This window comes from Oncorhynchus gorbuscha, linkage group LG04 (genome assembly GCF_021184085.1).
Source record: "Oncorhynchus gorbuscha isolate QuinsamMale2020 ecotype Even-year linkage group LG04, OgorEven_v1.0, whole genome shotgun sequence".
NCBI lineage: Eukaryota > Metazoa > Chordata > Actinopteri > Salmoniformes > Salmonidae > Oncorhynchus > Oncorhynchus gorbuscha.
The window spans coordinates 70,022,903-70,046,884 of record NC_060176.1 but is presented as its reverse complement, the minus strand read 5'-3'; the positions used below and the strand labels follow the sequence as shown (position 1 = coordinate 70,046,884).

Here is a 23,982-nt window from a genome sequence, read left to right as displayed (position 1 = left end):
GTATTAAAGATCAAAAACACCATAACAAAAGAATTCCACGCATTTATTAAGTAAAGTAACTGGAATTAATTTAACTTGAAAGCTAATCAAATCTAAAGCAAGTAAAAAAACATTTAAAAGACTGCGGTGACATAAATGCAGTCAATCTCCCCTGTCCCTCATGTTCATTTAGACAACCATAACTCTCTGTAGACTGTCTCGAATGCTCTCTTTCTCACAATAGCAGGGAGGATAAGAAAATCACTTTCCTCCAGAACTTCTCTGTTTATCTTCTGGGTCTGTTTAACCTACATGTAAGTGGGGAAATACCAGATGCATCTGGTTTAGCTATCCCTCTTGCTCCCTCTCTCTCTCTCTCTCTCTCCACCCTTTCTCCCCCACCCTTTCTTTCTCTTTCTCTTTCTGTCTCTAAACTAATATCCATCCCGCCCAGACTTCACCAGAATATATTAAAGCTGCTCTTCATTATTTACAGACACACATGTGAGGAAGATGGCCTGCATATAGGAAAGGAAACCTAATGCCCCGATCTGCCAAGCAGAGACAGGGAGAGAGGGTATAGGGACCACAGGAGCTGGCCTACATATCATCCAGCAGGATATAGGATTTAGCACTTCCAAACAAAGACTAAACTTTGGCCACTAATCCAGAGTTAGTGGCTAGCGTGTTCCCTACTTCTTCCCGTTTATATATGAATTTCTTTCCTGTCTGAGGGGTAAGGTTACTTTGATAAAGCACACAAAATCAGTGCAAGTAATACTGTAATAATGTAATAACGATAATATAATACTCTCAAAATGTGAAGTAGAACTTTTCAAAGGATCACCTTGTAGCTTTGACTACATGTTGCTCTCATGTTGATCTATCCACACCGTTGCAATGGCTTTGTGTTAGTTTTGTGCAAAATAAAAAGAAACACAGATTTACATGTGGAATTGAATAATGCACTGCATTGTTCAAGGATATGTTCATAATTGTGTTTGTCTTAGTTATTTTACAGGAAACATCCTGAATACAAATGATGTGTATATGTGCACACACACACACACACACACACACACACACACACACACACACACACACACACACACACACACACACACACACACACACACACACACACACACACACACACACACACACACACACACACACACACACACACACACACACACACACACACACACACACACACACACACACAGAGATAAGATGCAGTAACACCAGCTCCAGTTCAAGGTCTTACATCATGTAGTGTAGCAACATACATTTCCTAACACTAACATTTGTAAGTGCATACTCTACAAAAGAAGGCAAATTCCGCACGTTTACTTTCTGTACCTGATTTACTGCTCTGGCATTTTGCTGAACCCACTCTTTCAAGTTAAACACAGCTTTGCTTGAAACACACCTTTACTTTCTGTAAAGGACCATTATTTGTTTTCTCTAAGCTCCTGGATGGTCATGACAGGTGAGTATTTAACCAGTGGGAAGTCTTTATATGAATGGCAAAATTTTCTTTAAAATCTCTACTTCAATCTTATTTCACATGGAGATTTTGCCGAGACATGTTAGCACTGGTAAATACAAGGATAATGATGATGATCATCCAACTTACTGTGCTGGCAGTGGATTCCGTTGAAGCCGGTTGGACACTTGCAGACATAGCCTATGAACGTGTCGCCTCTGTAGGTTTCACTGATTTCACATATTCCTCTGTTGTGGCATGGGTTCGGGTGGCACGGTCCTGAGTGGAGAAACAACAAACAGAAGGAGACAAAACATGGTCAACATTATCAAGGGGTCTTTTGCCATTATAACTATTGACAAGATATGGATGCTTGCGCAAACATCATTACAGTAGTGATGCATTGCATCAGGTTGTGGTCCAGCCTTCTCCTTCAGAGAATCTCCAATACCCTGCGTTGAACTCTAAGTAAGAGGAAAGGACTGGTGGGTAAATAGATGGATGGAGAGTGATAGATAAAGTGCCTGTCATTCACAGAGTTCTAGTTCTAGAGTTCTGCAGAACTTCCCAGAGCTAGCCTCGTACGAACCATTATGAGCTTCCCAGAGCTCATGAGCTGCCCAGAGCTATCCTCTTACGAACCATCCTGAGCTGCCCAGAGCTAGCCTCGTACGAACCATCCTGAGCTGCCCAGAGCTAGCCTCGTACGAACCATCCTGAGCTGCCCAGAGCTAGCCTCGTACGAACCATCCTGAGCTGCCCAGAGCTAGCCTCGTACGAACCATCCTGAGCTGCCCAAGGCACAGAGGCTGCACTAATGATCCTGGAATACCTCACACTAGGAAAGCAGCATTTCCTAAGATAAACATAGCGTAGAGTTCAGCCTGTTTAACAGCAATGAAGCCAACAAATACACCCACACAGCAAAACACACATTAAATAAGCAAAGCTGAAATCTCAATAAGAGCAAAACATATTTTATTTGAAAGTGCCTGGTCTGTCTCAGTTGATGATGATTAATAACTTGGTTAGCACACTAATCTTTTCCCAGGCCTTATCTATTTTTCCAATTCAGTTTTTCTACAATGTCATTTCTTAGGTTGTAATAATGACAGCAAAGGCTTGGACTCAAAGTTATTACAAGAAAACACTTATGACACAGCAATATGTCACTGCACTGACAGTGACTACCACATGGTGCCATAACACTGCCATCTAAAACCCCTCACCGACGACTACTACCTGCAGTGTGGGCCAAATGTAAATGACAAGGCCTCGATGAAGGCTTATTGGATTCATAACTCCGAGCCTGCCAATAGCTCCCTCATGTTTTAAACAACGAGGTGTAGAACTGCCTGGATGCTGTCAAAACTTCCCAGTTGAAGTTTGATGGCAAAACTTTTGTAATCTCTCACAGGGAAGATATTAATGCAAATAACTTTGGAGGGATGGGGGGGGATCGACTATCAAATTATGTTGTTTAATAATGCTGTGATTTACTTATTTGTCAGAGACTTAAACATCAATCAGATCTATTTTATAACCAGGAGGGTAGGAGCATCGCCCATTCACAATGAATTTATCGTGACTGAGAAGGCTTATAGTTATGTATTGGCTCAACACATATTTAACCATGGGATGTTAAATAAAACAACTTGAGACAATATTCAATGCTTCAAAGCTTCAAAGGACATGAAACATGTCTTTTGTTAAAAAAATAAATTTAAAAAATAGTTGATTTCACTGCCTTTTGATAGGTCATTTATTCTATTTCCCTTGTCTACAGTAACACCTATAAAGGAAGTGATGACAGGTCTCAGGGTTCGATTCATGTCCTCGCTCTCACATAGATAGGTGAAGGACCAATTTCAGCACAATTGCTAGTGTCCAGTCAACACACAAACAGCCTATTCTCTCTCATCTGCTTAACCTTAGTCACAAGAAAAGAGTAGCAATGTCACAACATCATAGAGATCCAGGGCAGATTCAGCCTTCAGAATGAACACAGGCTAGCTTATTGCTACGTGTTGTTGGCAGTGTCACGCCGTTGCATATGAATTGCAAACGAGGGTAACCCTATCAAAGTCAAGCCCATTCCGCCTCACTCCTGTATCAGTATTAATGAGACTTGTGGATAATTAGTTGAACAGAGAAAAGTATAATAGCTTTCACAAAGGCCTTGCTCTCTAAGGAGGAGGAGAGGGTGTCAGGCGTCAGGGCTGTTTTGACGTGACGATCTATAACATCACAAAGGAACACTGAAAGCCTCTCTAATGGAGAATGCATCCCTGCACAAAGCACAGCCACAGCAGAGTGAGTGAGAGAGAGAATGGGAGGGAGAGAGAGAGAGAGAAAGAGAGAGAGAGAGAGAGAGAGAGAGAGAGAGAGAGAGAGAGAGAGAGAGAGAGAGAGAGAGAGAGAGAAAGAGAGAGAGAGAGAAAGAGACAATGAGAGAGAGAGAGAGAGAGAGAGAGAGAGAGAGAGAAAGAGAGAGAGAGAGAAAGAGACAATGAGAGACAAGAGAGAGAGAGAGAGAGAGAGAGAGAGAGAGAGAGAGAGAGAGAGAGAGAGAGAGAGAGAGAGAGAGAGAGAGAGAGAGAGAGAGAGAGAGAGAGAGAGAGAGAGAGAAAGAGACAATGAGAGAGCGAGAGAGAGAGAGAAAGAAAGAGCGAGAGAGAGAGAGAAAGAAAGAGCGAGAGAGAGAGTGAGAGAGAGAAAGTGAGAGAGGAAAAGAGAGAAAGAGGGGCGGTCTATATTAGCAGTGTCCTTTGAGACTTCACCCTGCTAAAACGTTCTTTGTCCTACGACGTTGTTCTCTTTGCTGTCGGTGTGTATGTGTTGTATAGAGGTTGAGGGCTTTGCTGTGCGAATGTCAGCCACTGTAGTCTTGTGCGCACTAGCCCTTGATAGATGTGTGCCACGCGATGCCTGCGCAAGCTCCTCAATTTCCTTTTGGGCTGCAAAGAGAGCCCAATCAATCAACGGTGAAAACCTGATGAGTGGTTAAACACAGAAAAGTGTCCTATGTTTCCTCTAAGATCAATCACAAAAGGCTGACATTTTCGGTGTGTCGGGTACAGTCCAGCCCCTAAATCCTATTTGGCAGGTTTTAGGAACATTAGCTTGTTCCGATGCTGGGGGATTGTATATTTACCCAGCTAAATTTCATTAGGCCGATGGATAAACCATATGAACTGAGTATACAAAAAATTAGGAACACCTGCTCTTTCCATGACATAGACTGACCAGGTGAATCCAGATGAAAGCTATGATCCCTTACTGATTTCACCGGTTAAATCCACTTCAATCAGTGTAGCTGGATTGTGTATGTATGAAATTCAGAGGGTGAATGGGCAAGACAAAAATTCTAAGTACCTTTGAACAGGGATTTTATTTTTATTTATTTTTATTTCACCTTTATTTAACCAGGTAGGCTAGTTGAGAACAAGTTCTCATTTGCAACTGCGACCTGGCCAAGATAAAGCATAGCAGTGTGAACAGACAACACAGAGTTACACATGGAGTAAACAGTAAACAAGTCAATAACACAGTATAAAAAAAGAGAGTCTATATACATTGTGTGCAAAAGGCATGAGGAGGTAAGCGAATAATTACAATTTTGCAGATTAACACTGGAGTGATAAATGATCAGATGGTCATGTACAGGTAGAGATATTGGTGTGCAAAAGAGCAGAAAAGTAAATAAATAAAACAGTATGGGGATGAGGTAGGTAAAAATGGGTGTGCTATTTACCGCTAGACTACGTACAGCTGCAGCGATCGGTTAGCTGCTCAGATAGCTGATGTTTGAAGTTGGTGAGGGAGATAAAAGTCTCCAACTTCAGCGATTTTTGCAATTCGTTCCAGTCACAGGCAGCAGAGACCTGGAACGAAAGGCGGCCAAATGAGGTGTTGGCTTTAGGGATGATCAGTGAGATACACCTGCTGGAGCGCGTGCTACGGGTGGGTGTTGCCATCGTGACCAGTGAACCGAGATAAGGCGGAGCTTTACCTAGCATGGACTTGTAGATGACTTGGAGCCAGTGGCGACGAATATGTAGCGAGGGCCAGCCGACTAGAGCATACAGGTTGCAGTGGTGGGTGGTATAATGTGCTTTAGTGACAAAACGGATGGCACTGTGATAAAATGCATCCAGTTTGCTGAGTAGAGTGTTGGAAGCTATTTTGTAGATGACATCGCCGAAGTCGAGGATCGGTAGGATAGTCAGTTTTACTAGTGTAAGTTTGGCGGCGTGAGTGAAGGAGGCTTTGTTGCGGAATAGAAAGCAGACTCTAGATTTGATTTTCGATTGGATATGTTTGATATGAGTCTGGAAGGAGAGTTTACAGTCTTGCCAGACACCTATCTATGGTAGTAGGTGACAGGTGCACCGGTTTGAGTGTTTCAAGAACTGCAACGCTGCTGGGCTTTTCAAGCTCAACAGTTTACCATGTGTCGTAAGAATGATCCACCACGTGGACATCCAGCCAACGTGACACAACTGTGGGAAGATTTGGAGTCAACACGGGCCAGCATCCCTGTGGAACGCGTTTCAACACCTTGTAGAGTCCATGTCCCTGACGAATTGAGGCTGTTTTGAGGGCAAAAGGGGGTGCAACTCAATATTAGGAAGGTTTTCCTAATGTTTTGTACACTCAGTGTATATTAAAGACCGCAATCTAAACTCCTCAGTCAACTCCGTATACAGTCTACCTAAGACCATGCACCTTTAAATCTGATTAATCATATTTGATTATGATCAGGCATTGAGGCATAGAGCCACACTTGGCTATGTTACTGGGATTTCTTCCCTGTGGTTATTCTGGGTATTTCATTTTTCTCATCCAGTATTTCTCGATGTCTTACTATATACGTTCCACATGCATATGCCACAAAAGTCTGCTGTAAAGTGCATCTTTCAACCAACAAACAATGTTGTTCACGTTTAAAACGTCTCAGCAACCTGAGGAATGCTTAACGTTATAGCCTCGATTACAATCTCTGGTGGTCCCACATAAAATGGGTTGAGTGATGGAGAGGGGGCAGAGTGAATCAGGGGCGGATTGAACCAACCACTGTGCTTGGCTGATCATCAGCACGATTATCTTGTATTTACAGTCACAGAATATTCTGAGAGGCTGGCACCCCCCACCCTAACTGTGACTTCACAGAACCTCACGCCTCAACCATCCCCCATCCTGACCCCTTATCAGGGCTAGTAGAGAGGAACCCTCCCTCATCACCACACTTGTTAGAGCACGTAATTTCTGTTAGCCAGGCTCCATATCCACTGTCCTCAATTTGAATCAGCTGTGCAAAAACATAAATGTGCACCCAGGGGGCCCCTGGATGGAGTTTGGGAAACCCTGCGTTAGAGGACTGAGTTACACTGAGGACAGAGCCTGAAAAACAGAAATGACTGACAACCCAATAAATCCACAAGGGACTGTGTACATATCTATGTATTGGGATACATAATTGAGCCACAACTCTAGAGCATGCCTGCTTGTAGTCCTAAAAAACAAAAATGAGTTACCTCTGGTTAGTTCAGCCGTTCCTTTTCCTTTTCTTTGTAAAACTTACGACACCTGGTATTCCCAGGCGGTCTCCCATCCCAGTACTAACCAGGTCCGACCCTGAACAGGCAAGATCAGGGTGGTATGGCCACATGCGTATTTTCCCATGTTTTTTCCCCCTGTTTTCTCCCTGAATTAGGTCCTTTGGCTAATCTCTGCAACTCCTTAATGGGCTCGGGAGAGGCAAAGGTTGAATCGTGCATCCTCCAAAACACTACCCGCCTGGCCGTCTACTTCATATCACACCTCTCGCTTAACCCGGATATTAGCCGCAACAATGTGTCGGAGGAAACACTGATCGACTGACGACCTGGGTCAGCTTGCAGGCACCCGGCACTGTCTCAAGGAGTCGCTAGAGCACGATGAGCCAAGGAAAGCCCCACCGGCCAAACCCTCCCCTACCCTGGAAAGCACTAGGCCAATTTTGGGGGTCCCAGTGACGGCCGGTTGTGACACAGCCAGGGATCAAACCCCAGGCTGTAGTGACGTCTTAGCACTGTGGGGCGGTGCGTTTGACTGCTGTGCCACCCAGGACCAGCCATTCATATGGGGGAAATTAATGAGGAAAGAACGAGGTTTGGGGAAAATAAGGTCTGAGGATAACACAGGTTTAGGATATTAATATCACTTTATTGGTCAATTGCACACAGATCCACACGAAATTTGACTTGTTCTTTTAACCCAGCCCCTTGAAAGACACACATACAGTTTTTTTGAAAAGGTGCAGGGGGCTGCCACACTGGGCACCATTGTTGTGGGGGTTAAGTGCCTTGGTCAAGGGCACACCGGCAGGCAATAGCATCTGGGATTTGATACCAGCAACCCTCAGATTGCCAGCTCTGTTCCTGCCATATTTTCCCCGTCGGCCCCGGGATTTGAATTGGTAACCCCCTGGTTGCTGGCTCGCATCTCTAACCTCCAGGCTACCTGCCCCCCATATCTTATTTGTTTTGTTCTATGAGATAATATCAGTCAGTTCACGTGACATTTATGAATTATGAAGCATCTATGAGTTTAAATGTGCTTGTTCTAATTGCATAAATGATTCAAAATTTACAAAACGTTAGCTGATGAAGATTATTTAATAGAAGAAAAATGATTAGATCTCCTAAGCCTATGTTTGCCATATACCGTGAGACAAAAAAGTAGTTAGTCACCCACCAATTGTGCAAGTTCTCCCACTTAAAAAGATGAGAGAGGCCTGTAATTTTCATCATAGGTACACTTCAACTATGACAGACAAAATTATTTTTAATGAATTTATTTGCAAATTATGGTGGAAAATAAGTATTTGGTCAATAACAAAAGTTGATCTCAATACTTTGTTATATACCCTTTGTTGGCAATGACAGAGGTCAAACATTTTCTGTAAGTCTTCACAAGGTTTTCACACACTGTTGCCTGGTATTTTGGCCCATTCCTCCATGCAGATCTCTTCTAGAGCAGTCTTTTGCTGGGCAACATGGACTTTCAACTCCCTCCAAAGATTTTCTATGGGGTTGAGATCTGGAGACTGTCTAGGCCACTCTAGGACCTTGAAATGCTTCTTACAAAGCCACTTTTTCGTTGCACGAGCGGTGTGTTTGGGATCATTGTCATGCTGAAAGACCCAGCCACGTTTCATCTTCAATGCCCTTGCTGATGGAAGGAGGTTTTCACTCAAAATCTCACGATACATGGCCCCATTCATTCTTTCCTTTACACGGATCAGTCGTCCTGGTCCCTTTGCAGAAAAACAGCCCAAAAGCATGATGTTTCCACCCCCATGCTTCACAGTAGGTATGGTGTTCTTTGGATGCAACGCAGCATTCTTTGTCCTCCAAACAGGACGAGTTGAGTTTTTACCAAAAAGTTATATTTTGGTTTCATCTGACCATATGACATTCTCCCAATCTTCTTCTGGATCATCCAAATGCTCTCTAGCCAACTTCAGACGGGCCTGGACATGTACTGGCTTAAGCAGGGGGACACGTCTGGCACTGTAGGATTTGAGTCCCTGGAGGCGTAGTGTGTTACTGATGTTAGGCTTTGTTACATTGGTCCCAGCTCTCTGCAGGTCATTCACTAGGTCCCCCCGTATGGTTCTGGGATTTTTGCTCACCGTTCTTGTGATCATTTTTACCCCACGGGGTGAGATCTTGCATGGAGCCCCAGATCAAGGGATATTATCAGTGGTTTTGTATGTCTTCCATTTCCTAATAATTGCTCCCACAGTTGATTTCTTCAAACCAAGCTGCTTACCTATTGCAGATTCAGTCTTCCCAGCCTGGTGCAGATCTACAATTTTGTTTCTGGTTTCCTTTGACAGCTCTTTGGTCTTGGCCATAGTAGAGTTTGGAGTGTGACTGTTTGAGGTTGTGGACAGGTGTCTTTTATACTGATAACAAGTTCAAACAGGTGCCATTAACACAGGTAACGAGCGGAGGACAGAGGAGCCTCTTAAAGAAGAAGTTACAGGTCTATGAGAGCCAGAAATCTTGCTTGTTTGTTATTGACCAAATACTTATTTTCCACCATAATTTGCAAATAAATTTATTAAAAATCCTACAATGTGATTTTCTGCATTCTTTTGTCTCATTTTGTCTGTCATAGTTGAAGTGTACCTATGATGAAAATGACAGGCCTCTCTCATATTTTTAAGTGGGAGAACTTGCACAATTGGTGGCTGACTAAATACTTTTTTGCCCCACTGTACCTTATTTTCTGCATTTAGCCAAAAACCCTACAAAAACAAAATGTATTTCATGTGGCAGAGTTAGTGTCTACAGAAAGATGACATTACCATTGCTCTTTATTCAAGTCTGTTTTACACAACAATGGGAAAAATGTATGGTCTGAAAAGGCCAAAAAAGTACAGTAACGATATACATAAAATAGTTTATAGATTATGCAATCAAATGTAATTTGTAACACATTGTGAACCCTCTGTCCTTTAAATTGGGTGTATTTTCCACTTGCATGCATTCATGGGTGGTAAATTAGGAAGTTCCAATTCAGAGCCTCTGCTCTAAATGTATACTTGGTGAGACGGCACAGGGCTCTAACATTGGCCTGATTAAGTCACTTCCTTTTATTTGACACTGCTTCTTCAGACCACCCTTCCCAGTGCTCTCTGATAGCAACTGGCATGGGTCCACATTAACGGACAGTAGTCTTCTCAGCAGGACACATCCTGGGATGCTTTTAGTAAGTCCTTTCCTCTTTACCTTTCTAACTGTACATGTCCTTGCACCCTGCCATGACGAAATGGATCAGACACATTGACATTTGTCAATGACAGACGAATGCACTTGCGAAGTCAGAAAGTATAAAAGGCACATCAAAGACGTAAGACGGAACTGCCTAAGACTCCGGCATGTCAAATATATCTCCCAGGCAGGTCAAAACAAAATACACCATTCAAGACGTTGACAGAAGAGGAAGAGAAAGAAAGACTAGTCAGAACATGGAAATGTCACAACAGTAGCAGAGGGGACCTTGGAAGAAAGTTCTTCCTGTTCTGACCATGTGAGCCAATCAAACCTAATTAGGCCTGAGCCAATCAGACGAAGACTGCTCCAGGAGAAGAGTCGCCGCACCAGGCTGGTCAACGAAAGTTCGCTGGCATAAGTCTCTCCATAATACAGTCAGGCATTGACTGATTCACTTATTATTGGCAATGCATAGGCCCTTATCACGCATTGGACATTCTGTGAATCTGGAAAAGTCATGAATGCCCAGCTCGTAATGGAATGAAAGAAAGCCTGTGCTTCATTCCATAAAGAGTTTTGTTAACCAGTCAAGCTCATATGACTACATCGAGATCTGTCAAGCACATTTCTCAAAAGGAAGAAAGTACGGGAGGAAAAGCTACAACAAAGAGAGGCATAGAGGAAGTTAAAAGGTCATGGTGTTTTCCATTTCCTTTCGTCCAATATATACAGGGAATGTGATCCCATATAAGGTTACCCCAATAGAGATCTTAATATTCGCAGAAAAAGCCCCAGCTGACTCCTCTTAAGCACCTCTGTGCAGAACACAAACACGGCTTCTTTCCTAACAGTTCATTAATAATAAGGGCCGAGCCTCATATGTCAGCACTGCTTCTGACACGTCAGGCATTGGAAATAAAGCAGCACATAATTATGTGTGAAAGAGTGATCTGTTCAACATCAGTAACATGATTTAAATAGTGTATTAGTCTGAATGGAGATCATACTGCCATTAAGTGGTCAAATCTGCAATAAGGCTAAATTAGTATTAGTGCGTATAAGGTATTACTCGCACACTTGAACTAATAAGAGGACGAAAAAGCTGTGCCAAGCTTTTCACTTAGTATCTGTTTTCAAACATCACAGTGGAAGCATAGAGATTAAAGTATGCAGATTGAAAGAGAAGGGAATTGGCTACTTTAGGAGCACCATTATGCATACTGTAAAGAAGCTTGCACTGTGCAAGATCTCACGCTGAATGTACCGGAATTGTGAGGAGCTTTTAGCATGTCAATGTCTGAGTGGTCCAGGTCTAAGAGTAGAGCACAGAAATGCAGCATGGCCATTATATAAAGTGCTATTTTACACAGAATGTCCAGTCTTGTGTTACATAATGGCCAACCAGTGCCCATTAAACCTGCAACTCCACCCCAGTTTACAAAAAGAGCCGTAGATACAGTGCATTCAGAAAGTATTCAGACCCCTTCCATTTTTCCATATTTTGTTGCGTTACATAATTATTCTAAAATGGACAAAATACCCTTTCCCCCCCTCATCAATCTACACACAATACCCCGTAATCACATAGCAAAAACAGGATTTTAGACTTTTCTTTCAAACTTATTAAAAAATATAAAACAGAAATAACTTATTTATATACTGTAAGTATTCAGACCCTTTGCTATGAGACTCGGAGATGAGCTTAGAAGCATCCTGTTTCCATTGGTCATCATTGAGATGTTTCTTCAACCTGATTGGAATCCACCTGTTTTAAATTAAATTACCTGGTCATGATTTGGAAAGGCATACACCTGTCTATATAAGGTCCCACAGATGAAAGTGCATGTCAGAGCAGAAACCAAGCCATGATGTTGAAGGAATTGTACGGTAGAGTAGCCAGACAGAAGCAGTAAAAGGGTACATGACAGCCCGCTTAAATTTTGCCAAAAGGCACCTAAAGGATTCTCAGACCATGACAAACAAGATTCTCTGGTCTGATGAAACCAAGATTGACCTATTTGGCCTGAATGCTAAGCGTCTCATCTGGAGGAAACCTGGCACCATCCCTACGGTGAAGCATGGTGGTGGCAGCATCATACTGTGGGGATGTTATTCAGTGGCAGGGACTGGGAGACTAGTCAGGATCGAGGGAAAGATGAAGGGAGCAAAGAGCAGAGAGATCCTTGATGAAAACCTGCTCCAGAGCCTCACACTGGGGTGAAGGCTGACCTTCTAACAGGGCTATAACCATAAGCACACAGCCAAGACAACACAGGAGTGGCTTTGGGACAAGCCACTGAATGTCCTTGAGTGGCCCAGCCAGAGCTTGGATTTGAACCCGGTCAAACATCTCTGGCGAGACCTGAAAATAGCTGTGCAGTGATGCTCCCTATCCAACCTGACAGACCTTGAGAGGATCTGCAGAGAAGAATGGAAGAAACTCCCAAATACAGTTGTGCCAAGCTTGTAGCTTCATACCCAAGAAGACTCAAGGCTGTAATCGCTACCAAAGGTGCTTCAACAAAGTACTGAGTCTGAATACTTGAGTAAATGTGATATTTTACTTTTTTTGCAAAAATTTCTAAAAACCTGTTTTTGCTTTGTCATTCAGGGGTATTGCTTATAGATTGATGAGGGTGAAAAACGATTGCATGCATTTTAGAATAAGGCTGTAAGGTAACAAAATGTGGAAAAAGTCAACGGCTCTGAATACTTGCAGAATGCACAGTACATTAGTAATATATTAAACAAGTTTATGGGGATTAATAAGGCCCTCACAAGCGAAATAATGAATGCTCCCTTACCACATATTAAAAATGCATATCAAATTCATCGTTAATTAAAACCAGTAGAGAGCAAACGGGTATTGCAGTAATTAAAAATGATGTGTATTTCGTATCCAATAAAGAGAAGAGATACTGTTACGTTCCCCAGTTTCTGTGTTGTTGTGGGTTTGTTTATGTATGTATTTCAAGAAATGGCTTCCTGGATTCCTAAGCAGCTGATTGGTCGACCCCATCGCTGATTGGAGCTCTGACCCCTCCCGCTTGTCAGGGGATACAGCTGTCTCTTCAATTACCAACTTGATAAAAGCCAGTGTTCCTCCCTCAGGGAGGAGAGCTTATTTTTTATGTCCTGTGTTGGTTGTTGTGGCGGTCAGTAAAAGTTTTGATGATATTATTTTGTAGCCGCTCCTTCATAGGTATGTGTATGCCAATTGGACTTAGTGTTATTGGTTAATGAAATTGTTCAAGTAAATTTTTGGTAAATTATTCGGTTTCATTTGTTCCCAGGGGGGGAAGCGGAATGCACCTTGGGAGCGTGCCTGCGGGCATACATAACCCGTAGTATTTAATCTGTCTATGCACACTAGGTAAGTCCTCTAGAGAGAGGATTCCTTAACTTTGACTTTCTTTGCTTTGGTTCCGTCCAGACCCTTTTCCCCACATTACCGTGTTTAGAAATAATAAATTCCCTGTAAATGGTATTTTTCTCTGCCTCTGTCATCCTTCCCGCACCTACGATCACATACTTTTTTCACTCCACGGGAGGTTGAGATGTAGTGGGGTGTTGCGTTCCCTCCTCCAAGAGGCGTACGTAACAGATACTGTATGTCCTGATGTTCACAAAATTGAAGATAATTCCTGAAGCTGTCGGCGAATGCTATACAAATGTGTCACACTTCGTTTTATTAAGCACTGCTTCAGATTTCAACTTTAGCATTACAAAATAATGTTTCTCCCCAATTATGCGATACATATACAGTACCAGTCAAAAGTATGGACACACCTACTCATTCAAGGGTTTTTCTTTATTTATACTATTTTCTACAATGTATAATAATTGTGAAGACATCAAAACTATGAAATAACACATAAGGAATCATGTAGTAACCATTATCAAAGTATATTTTAGATTCTTCAAAGTAGCCACATTCCAAACCATTCCAAACCATCTCAATTGGGTTGCGGTTGAGTGATTGTGGAGGCCAGGTCATCTGATGCAGCACTCCATCGCTCTCATTCTTGGTCAAATAGCCCTTACACAGCCTGAAGGTGTGTTGGGTGATGGTCCTGTTGAAAAACAAATGATAGTACACTAAGCGCAAACCAGATGGGATGGCGTATTGCTGCCGAATGGGTTGGCGTATTGCTGCAGAATGGGATGGCGTATTGCTGCAGAATTCAAGTGTCTCTTGAATTCTAAATAAATCACTGACAGTGTCACCAGCAAAGCACTCCCACACCATCACACCTCCTTCATGCGTCACGGTGGGAACCACAAATGTGGAGATCATCCGTTCACCTACTCTGCATCTCAAAATGACATAGCAGTTGGAACCAAAAATCTCAAATTTGGACTCATCAGACCAAAGGACTGATTTCCACCGGTTTAATGTCCATTGCTCGTGTTTCTTGACCCAAACAACTCTCTTCTTATTATTGGTGTCCTTTAGTAGTGGTTTCTTTGCAGCAATTCTACCATTAAGGTCTGTTTCATGCAATCTCCTCTGAACAGTTGATGTTGAGATGTGTCTGTTACTTGAACTCAGTGAAGCACTTATTTGGGCTGCAATTTCTGAGGCTGGTAACTTTAATGAACTTATCCTCTGCAGCAGGGTAACTCTGGGTCTTCCTTTCCTGTGGCGGTCGTCATGAGAGCCAGTTTCATCACAGCGCTTGATGGTTTTTGCGACTGCACTTGAAGAAACTTTCAAAGTTCATGAAATGTTCGGGATTGACTGACCTTCATGTCTTAAAGTAATGATGGACTGTCCTTTCTCTATGCTTATTTGAACTGTTCTTGCCATAATATGGAGTGGTTATTTTACCAAATAATTATATCTTCTGTATACCACCCCTATCTTGTCACAACACAACTGATTGGCTAAAAGAAATTTCACAAACATACTTTTCACAAGGCACAATTGAAATGTATTCCCGGTGACTACCTCATGAAGCTGGTTGAGAGAAGAGTGTGCAAAGCTGTCATCAAGGCAAAGCGATGCTACTTTGAAGAATCTCAAATATAATGTTTTGATTTGTTTAAGACTTTTTTGGTTACTCCATGATTCCATATGTGTTATTTCACAGTGTTGATGTCTTCAATGTAGAAAATAGTAAAAATAAAGAAAAAGCCTGAAATGAGTAGGTGTATCCAAACTTTTGACTGGTATTTACATTTTCACCGTTTTTATTTCACTCTGGAGTCAAACATGCACATTTAGTTTTTTACAAGTACAGGATTCTTTCCACATGGATATATTCACACAACTAAAGCTTGTAACACCTGACCCTATCAAACTGCAAACATTGGCTGATTACTGTGTGGTTTGCCATGACTGGTGTTAGGGAACATATAAAAATGGTGGTTGTGATGCCTGGATGAAGGTTGTGATGCCTGGATGATGGCTGTGTTGCCTGGATGAAGGCTGTGTTGCCTGGATGAAGGCTGTGTTGCCTGGATGAAGGCTGTGTTGCCTGGATGAAGGCTGTGTTGCCTGGATGATGGCTGTGTTGCTTGGATGATGGCTGTGTTGCCTGGATGATGGCTGTGTTGCCTGGATGAAGGCTGTGTTGCCTGGATGAAGGCTGTGTTGCCTGGATGAAGGCTGTGTTGCCTGGATAATAGCTATGTTGCCTGGATGAAGGCTGTGTTGCCTGGATGATGGCTGTGTTGCCTGGATGAAGGATGTGTTGCCTAGATGAAGGGTGTGTTGCCTGGATGAAGGCTGTGTTGCCTGGATGAAGGCTGTGTTGCCTGGATGATGGCTGTGTTGCTTGGATGATGGCTGTGTTGCCTGGATGATGGCTGTGTTGCCTGGATGATGGCTGTGTTGCCTGGATGATGGCTGTGTTGCCTGGTTGAAGGCTGTGTTGCCTGGTTGAAGGCTGTGTTGCCTGGATGAAGGCTGTGTTGCCTGGATGAAGGCTGTGTTGCCTGGATGTCAGGCAGCTTTTCAGCTGATATGACTGATGAGAGATGTTCCATTGATTTCACACTGACATACCCCCTCTATAACCCTGGAATGACATGTTCATTTGATGGCAGTGGCACCTTGTAACAAGGTCAGATTTTTGGACGAGTTATTAACATGGTAATTCACAGGTGATTTTCAAACCTGTAATTACAAAACATTAGTTACTTAGTGAAACTACAAAGTATAATAGCACCAGTCATTTTTTTATTTTGTGTACTGTCTGTGTGTGTGTTCGCGTGCTTGTGTTTGTGCTTTCCTGAGTGTGTGTACACATTTGTGAGTAACTGAAACGACATAACATGATACTACATGTGTTTTGCCTTGCATATTGTTTTTAAACACCTACATTCACATGCTCAAATGGGCACGTGATATGGAATGTCACATGAAGAAAAATGTGAAAAGTTCCAGATTAGGTTAATCTATATACTTGAATAACAAAGAAGAAAATTCTACCATAGCAACACATGATTCTGACCTCACTGTAACCATCTAAAACAGAAGTGAGCATGGAGATATGAATGCTGTTGTCTATAGTGCCAGCAATGCAGGGTGTTGACCACAGCTGAATATGTCAGAGTTAAGGTCAAATCCATCTAAATTAATGGATTCAGGAATTCAGTCACATATAACAATTTCATGTCCAACTAAAACTGACTGAGAGTGAAATGGAATTGATCCCTACTTTTATTAGATTTTTTCAGGGTTAGATCAGCTTTAAAATTGCAGATAGATTGTAGCTTCCATCAATGTAATTGTCTGCATTACTTCCAAATCCCCATATATTTCTTCCCACAATAGGTTGGGTGAAGTTTGGCCCATTCCTCCTGACAGAGCTAGTGTAACTGAGTCATGTTTGTAGGCCTCCTTGCTCGCGTACACCTTTTCAGTTCTGCCCACAGGTTTCTATAGGATTGAGGTCAGGGCTTTGTGATGGCCACTCCAGTCCTTGAGCCATTTTGCCACAACTTTGGAAGTATGCTTGGGGTCATTGTCCATTTGGAAGTCCCGTTTGCGACCAAGATTTAACTCCCTGACTGATGTCTTGAGATGTTGCTTCAATATTTCCACATAATTTCCCCCCCTCATGATGCCATCTACTTTGTGAAGTGCAACAGACCCTCCTGCAGCAAAGCACCCCTACAAGTTGATGCTGCCACCCCTGTGCTTCACGGTTGGGATGGTGTACTTCGGCTTGCAAGCCTCCCCTTTTTTCCAACAAACATAACGATGGTCATTATAGCCAAACAGTTCTATTTTTGTTTCTTCAGACCAGAGGACATTTCTACAAAAAGTATGATCTTTGTCCACATGTGCATTTGCAATCCGTAGTCTGAATTATAAGTGAAATTATCTGTCTGTGAACAAGTGTTGGAAGAATTACTTGTGTCATGTACAAAGTAGATGTCCTAATTGACTTGCCAAAACTATAGTTTGTTAAACAAGAAATGTGGAGTGAAAAATCACTTTTAATGACTCCAACCTAAGTGTATGTAAACTTCCGACTTCAACTGTACATACATACACTACCGTTCAAAAGTTTGGTGTCACCTAGAAATGTCCTCGTTTTCAAAAGAAAAGCATATTTTTTGTCCATTAAAATAACATAAAATTGATGTCAAATCTCTTAACACCATCCATATTGGATTTCTAATTGCCATATATTTGTTCAACTGTGATGTGATGGTTCACAAAAGTTCTGAACCTTTATTCTCACTGTTTCTACAGATTGTAAATTGAAAATATTTTTGGGGGGCTAAAAGTATTATTATATCATTAATCAATTGACTATGACTTTTCAGGGTTAGCTCCAGATAAATATTGCAATTATTCAGCCATTCCTGGACCTGTGACCAAAAACAAGCCACATATGGACAAATGACCTTATGATTCTGCCTCTTCGCAACTAAATCTACAGAGCTGGGTAGTGTCACGCCTTGGTCATTGTATTTTGTGTTTTTTGTTATATGTTTGGGTAGGCCAGGGTGTGACTGTCATGTTTTGTCATTGGTTATCATGTCTTGTCTCTGTGCTTCCCTTCTATTCGTTTCCCTCTGCTGGTCTTATTAGGTTCTTTCCCTCTTTCTATCCCTCTCTTCCCCTCCCTCTCTCTCTCTCTCGCTCTCTCTCCCTATCGTTACGTTCCTGCTCCCAGCTGTTCCTCATTCTCCTTAACTACCTCATTTACTCATTTCACACCTGTCCCCTATTTTGCCCTCTGATTAGAGCCACTATTTCTCCCTCTGTTTTCCGCTTCTGTCCTTGTCGGATCCTTGTATGATGTTCGCTGTTCTGTGTCCTTGTCTCGCCCTGTCGTGTTTTATCTTCTTCAGATGCTGCGTATGAGCAGGTATCTTAGTCTGCTACGGTCGGTGCCTTCCCGAAGCAACCTGCAGTCTATGGTCGAGTCTCCAGTCAGTCCTCGCAACTACGAGTGGATTTAAGTTTTTCCTGTTTTGTTTTCTCCTTGATATATCCAGGATTATTACTTTTGTCATTTACTGGAATAAAGACTCTGTTTTCGTTAAGTCGCTTTTGGGTCCTCATTCATCAGCATAATAGTGACATGGGTTTATATGTTGTATTCGTATTGGGGTTTGTATTATTTGGGATCGCGGCTGATTAGGGGTGTTGTTAGGCTTGGCTGCCTGAGGCGATTCTCAATCAGAGTCAGGTGCTTGTCGTTGTCTCTGATTGGGAACCGTATTTAGACAGCCTGACTTTCGCTTTGTATTTTGTGGGTGTTTGTTCCTGTCTCTGTGTTGTAGTCACCAGATAGGCTGTAATTAGTTTCACGTTCCATTCTGTTGTTTTTGTATTTAGTTTCAGTTATTTCATGTACCGCGATTCTTTCATTAAAGTCATGAGTAACCTACACGCTGCATTTCGGTCCGACTCTCTTCTTTCAACAGACGAACGTCGTTACAGGTAGGTTGGATCCCCCATGTAAATAACATTCTATTGGTTGAAAGAATTTTGTATAATAATTTAAGTAAAAAATGTCAAAGTTTTCAATCCGTCATTGTTTTGCGCATCAATTCATAAACCATGTGCCATGGAATCGGTAGATCAAAAATCTCTTCCCCTATTTTGCAACCCCTACTTTATGTAGGCTCATCTTTCCAGACTATTGACACCAAGGAGATACCCAAAGTATACCCAAAGTATTCCCATTACCAACTAGAAACACTAACAACCAGACAACATTCATAGAGACCTCTCAACTCTGGGATTTTCTGTATTTGACTAAAACTGCTAAAACTGCAATAAATAATATTTCAGTTCCATTTAATAAATACAGAGTTTATAAAAAGCTTCTTCTGTTACATTTCTTTTCCTCTTTCAAGGTAACTGGAAATAGCATGTGATTGCCAAACATGCTTTCTGAGGCAGCAGAAGATGCATTGGAGGGCTTTTATAATAAACCACTGTGCTGATCCTAAAGGGACAGTTACCCAAATGACAAAATTACACATTGTTTTCCTTACCATGTAACCAGTCTATGGACAAGGTACACCAGCAATCCATCCTGTTATACACCATATGCTAATAATAAGTGCATCAAATAACATCAGCCAGCTGCTCGAGGAAGCATGAGGACAATATCACAGAAATGCTTATGGAGGCACACTAACCAGAGTTTTTACATTTTATTTAAATGTTTTATTTAACCTTTATTTAACTAGGCAAGGCAGTTAAGAACAAATTCTTATTTACAATGACGGCCTACACTGGCCAAACCCGGACGATGCTGGGCCAATTGTGAGCTGCCCTATGGGACTCCCGATCAAAGCTGGTTGTGATACAGCCTGGTACAGAGCTCATACAGGGATGGAATGTTTTCCACTCACTAACTACCCTGACTCATATGGCTATTCTCAAGTAAGAAGAATGTGAAGAATGCTTATTGAGGCTTTTTTATAGAAGCGCATTTTCAAAAAAGGAAGAATCTAATTGAATAATCACTCCTACCGTCTTGACACGAATTATATATCACTCAATTATAAGCTTACTTCAATTAGTTTCATTCTTTCATTCATATTTGCGCGATCAAATATTGTGGACTTGGTTGGATGTTTGGCAGTGTTCTGGACCAAAGTGGTTTTGAGTTCTCAAACTTGGGGAATCTATGTTGTCGATCAATGGTAAACTTTTGTTCTGTGAAATTCTCTGTTGCAAGGGAGAACAACACAAGTCTCTGATTGGTTCAATGCTTGTTTAGAGTTTGGGGAGTATTAGGCAAGGGTTGTATGTGTGTGTGTGTGTGTGTGTGTGTGTGTGTGTGTGTGTGTGTGTGTGTGTGTGTGTGTGTGTGTGTGTGTGTGTGTGTTTGAGAAGGTTAGAGAGTGGGAGAGTGGTTGAAGGGATACAGGAGATGTCATATTATGATTGTACTGATGATGGGTAGAACACACACACACAATAATGAGGGGAACACAAGTTACCAATTGTAGAAATACCCCACCTGCTGAAGTCAGCTCCACACCATCTACTGCTGTAGAGACAGAGGGAGGGGAGGGAGGGAAGAGGGGAGCAAGGGAGGAGCAAAAGAGAGAGCAGTTACTTTATTGTCAGATTTTCAAATAATACTACTAAAGGGTAATTATAAAGGCTTTAATGGTATGATACTACTAAAGGGTAACTATAAAGGCTTTAATGGTATGATACTACTAAAGGGTAACTATAAAGGCTTTAATGGTATGATACTACTAAAGGGTAACTATAAAGGCTTTAATGCTATAATACTAGTAAAGGGTAACTATAAAGGCTTTAATGGTATGATACTACTAAAGGGTAATTATAAAGGCTTTAATGGTATAATACTACTAAAGGGTAACTATAAAGGCTTTAATGGTATAATACTACTAAAGGGTAACTATAAAGGCTTTAATGGTATGATACTACTAAAGGGTAACTATAAAGGCTTTAATGGTATAATACTACTAAAGGGTAACTATAAAGGCTTTAATGGTATGATACTACTAAAGGGTAACTATAAAGGCTTTAATGGTATGATACTACTAAAGGGTAACTATAAAGGCTTTAATGGTATGATACTACTAAAGGGTAACTATAAAGGCTTTAATGGTATAATACTACTAAAGGGTAACTATAAAGGCTTTAATGGTATAATACTACTAAAGGGTAATTATAAAGGCTTTAATGGTATGATACTACTAAAGGGTAACTATAAAGGCTTTAATGGTATGATACTACTAAAGGGTAACTATAAAGGCTTTAATGGTATGATACTACTAAAGGGTAACTATAAAGGCTTTAATGGTATGATACTACTAAAGGGTAACTATAAAGGCTTTAATGGTATAATACTACTAAAGGGTAACTATAAAGGCTTTAATGGTATGATACTACTAAAGGGTAACTGTAAAGGCTTTAATGGTATAATACTACTAAAGGGTAACTATAAAGGCTTTAATGGTATAATACTACTAAAGGGTAACTATAAAGGCTTTAATGGTATGATACTACTAAAGGGTAACTATAAAGGCTTTAATGGTATGATACTACTAAAGGGTAACTATAAAGGCTTTAATGGTATGATACTACTAAAGGGTAACTATAAAGGCTTTAATGGTATAATACTACTAAAGGGTAACTATAAAGGCTTTAATGGTATGATACTACTAAAGGGTAACTATAAAGGCTTTAATGGTATGATACTACTAAAGGGTAACTATAAAGGCTTTAATGGTATAATACTACTAAAGGGTAACTATAAAGGCTTTAATGGTATGATACTACTAAAGGGTAACTATAAAGGCTTTAATGGTATAATACTACTAAAGGGTAACTATAAAGGCTTTAATGGTATAATACTACTAAAGGGTAACTATAAAGGCTTTAATGGTATAATACTACTAAAGGGTAACTATAAAGGCTTTAATGGTATGATACTACTAAAGGGTAACTATAAAGGCTTTAATGGTATAATACTACTAAAGGGTAACTATAAAGGCTTTAATGGTATGATACTACTAAAGGGTAACTATAAAGGCTTTAATGGTATAATACTACTAAAGGGTAACTATAAAGGCTTTAATGGTATGATACTACTAAAGGGTAACTATAAAGGCTTTAATGGTATAATACTACTAAAGGTTAACTATAAAGGCTTTAATGGTATAATACTACTAAAGGGTAACTATAAAGGCTTTAATGGTATAATACTACTAAAGGGTAACTATAAAGGCTTTAATGGTATGATACTACTAAAGGGTAACTATAAAGGTTTTAATGGTATAATACTACTAAAGGGTAACTATAAAGGCTTTAATGGTATGATACTACTAAAGGGTAACTATAAAGGCTTTAATGGTATAATACTACTAAAGGGTAACTATAAAGGCTTTAATGGTATGATACTACTAAAGGGTAACTATAAATGCTTTAATGGTATAACTCCATCATGAACACTGAAGGTTTTGTATTTACAATATAATTATTGATCAAAGAATTTACTAATCCTTCGACTGATGGATGGATGATACACTCAAATAATCTGTTAATAATCCTCCAACATTGAGTCACAATGTACAGTTCATCCAACACTGCGGACACAATATATTACCCCACCCCCACCCCCCACCATCACAATAGCAATGCATGCATGCATACTGTACGATATAACAGGTAAGCGGGTGACAATCAACCAGACACAGTACCACAGAAAAGCATAAATGTACACAATGCCATCATGAAATGTTCGCGCTTGGCCAAACCCCATCCCCTTCAAGGCCTCCATGGCTAAAATACTGGCTACTAGCCTCTGACTAATGTGGACTCATCATTCTGGACCATTGTACAGTAGGATTACTTTGTGAGGCATACATACACGGCCGAATCCCCCTTCTAATCCGATTCCTATGCCATGGGTGAGTGGCAGGGCTGAGGGCTGGGCTGTCTGTCTCCCATCATTATCACAGCTCTCTATCTCTACCCCAATCATAAGCTAGAGCAGGCCTGCCTCAAACACGCAGACACACACCCAGCCAGACCCAGAGATCCCAAGGGGAGGTGTTACTGTATATATACTGTAAAGCTGTTGTCTTCCCTGAGTTTGTGGCATCTACCATGTTATTTTTCTGGATGTAAACATGAGGTTGCAATCTAAGCAGAGTATGTATTTCTCAGGGATTGAGGGCCTGTCTAACAATAAGGAGAGTTAGGATTACTTTCATGTGCATTTTTTCATCTTAAACACTGCATACTAATGGGAAATTAGCAGGTGGGAATGGTAAGTACTACATATACCATGAGATAGAAAGAGAGAAAAAGAAGGAGGGAAAGCAAGGAGAATGAGAGAGAGAGAGAGAGAGAGAGAGAGAGAGAGAGAGAGAGAGAGAGAGAGAGAGAGAGAGAGAGAGAGAGAGAGAGAAAGAGAGAGAGAGAGAGAGAGAGAGAGAGAGAGAGAGAGAGAGAGAGAGAGAGAGAGAGAGAGAGCTATGTGAATTTCAATATTCAAAGTTGTGACAATGTAGCAAAAATTCCTTCCATTCCACACACAAAAACAAACACATTTTTTGCTTCAAATATTATTTGCTAAAGTTGCTATCGTTGGGTTCCCTCAAACACCTGGGTACCTGGCCATGTAAAACTCGCCCACTGTCTGTCTCTTTGTTTGTTAATCGCCAACCTGCCTCTAGGCCTACTACTGATCGGAAGGGGCTCCTAGAGAGCGAGCACCAGTGAAGGTTGTGCAGCACCTCTCCTCATTTGGTTTCTTCCTTGAAGGGGTGCTTTCATTG

The 23,982-nt window shown here is 41.2% G+C and overlaps 1 protein-coding gene across 3 annotated transcripts in view; it reads right to left on the bottom strand.

Annotated features, from left to right (window-relative positions):
- The window catches only part of LOC124034592 (EGF-like repeat and discoidin I-like domain-containing protein 3), a 255,354-nt gene that overhangs the window by 179,397 nt on the left and 51,975 nt on the right, over window positions 1-23,982 (bottom strand). The window contains exons 2-3 of one of the 3 annotated variants that reach the window (XM_046347990.1): window positions 20,682-20,711; window positions 1,619-1,747 (exon numbers count right to left, since the gene is read on the bottom strand). In XM_046347990.1, the coding sequence (XP_046203946.1) occupies window positions 1,619-1,747; window positions 20,682-20,711 (159 nt within the window). The remainder of the gene's footprint in view (window positions 1-1,618; window positions 1,748-20,681; window positions 20,712-23,982) is intronic. The other 2 variants (XM_046347991.1, XM_046347992.1) reach the window with 2 other exon arrangements.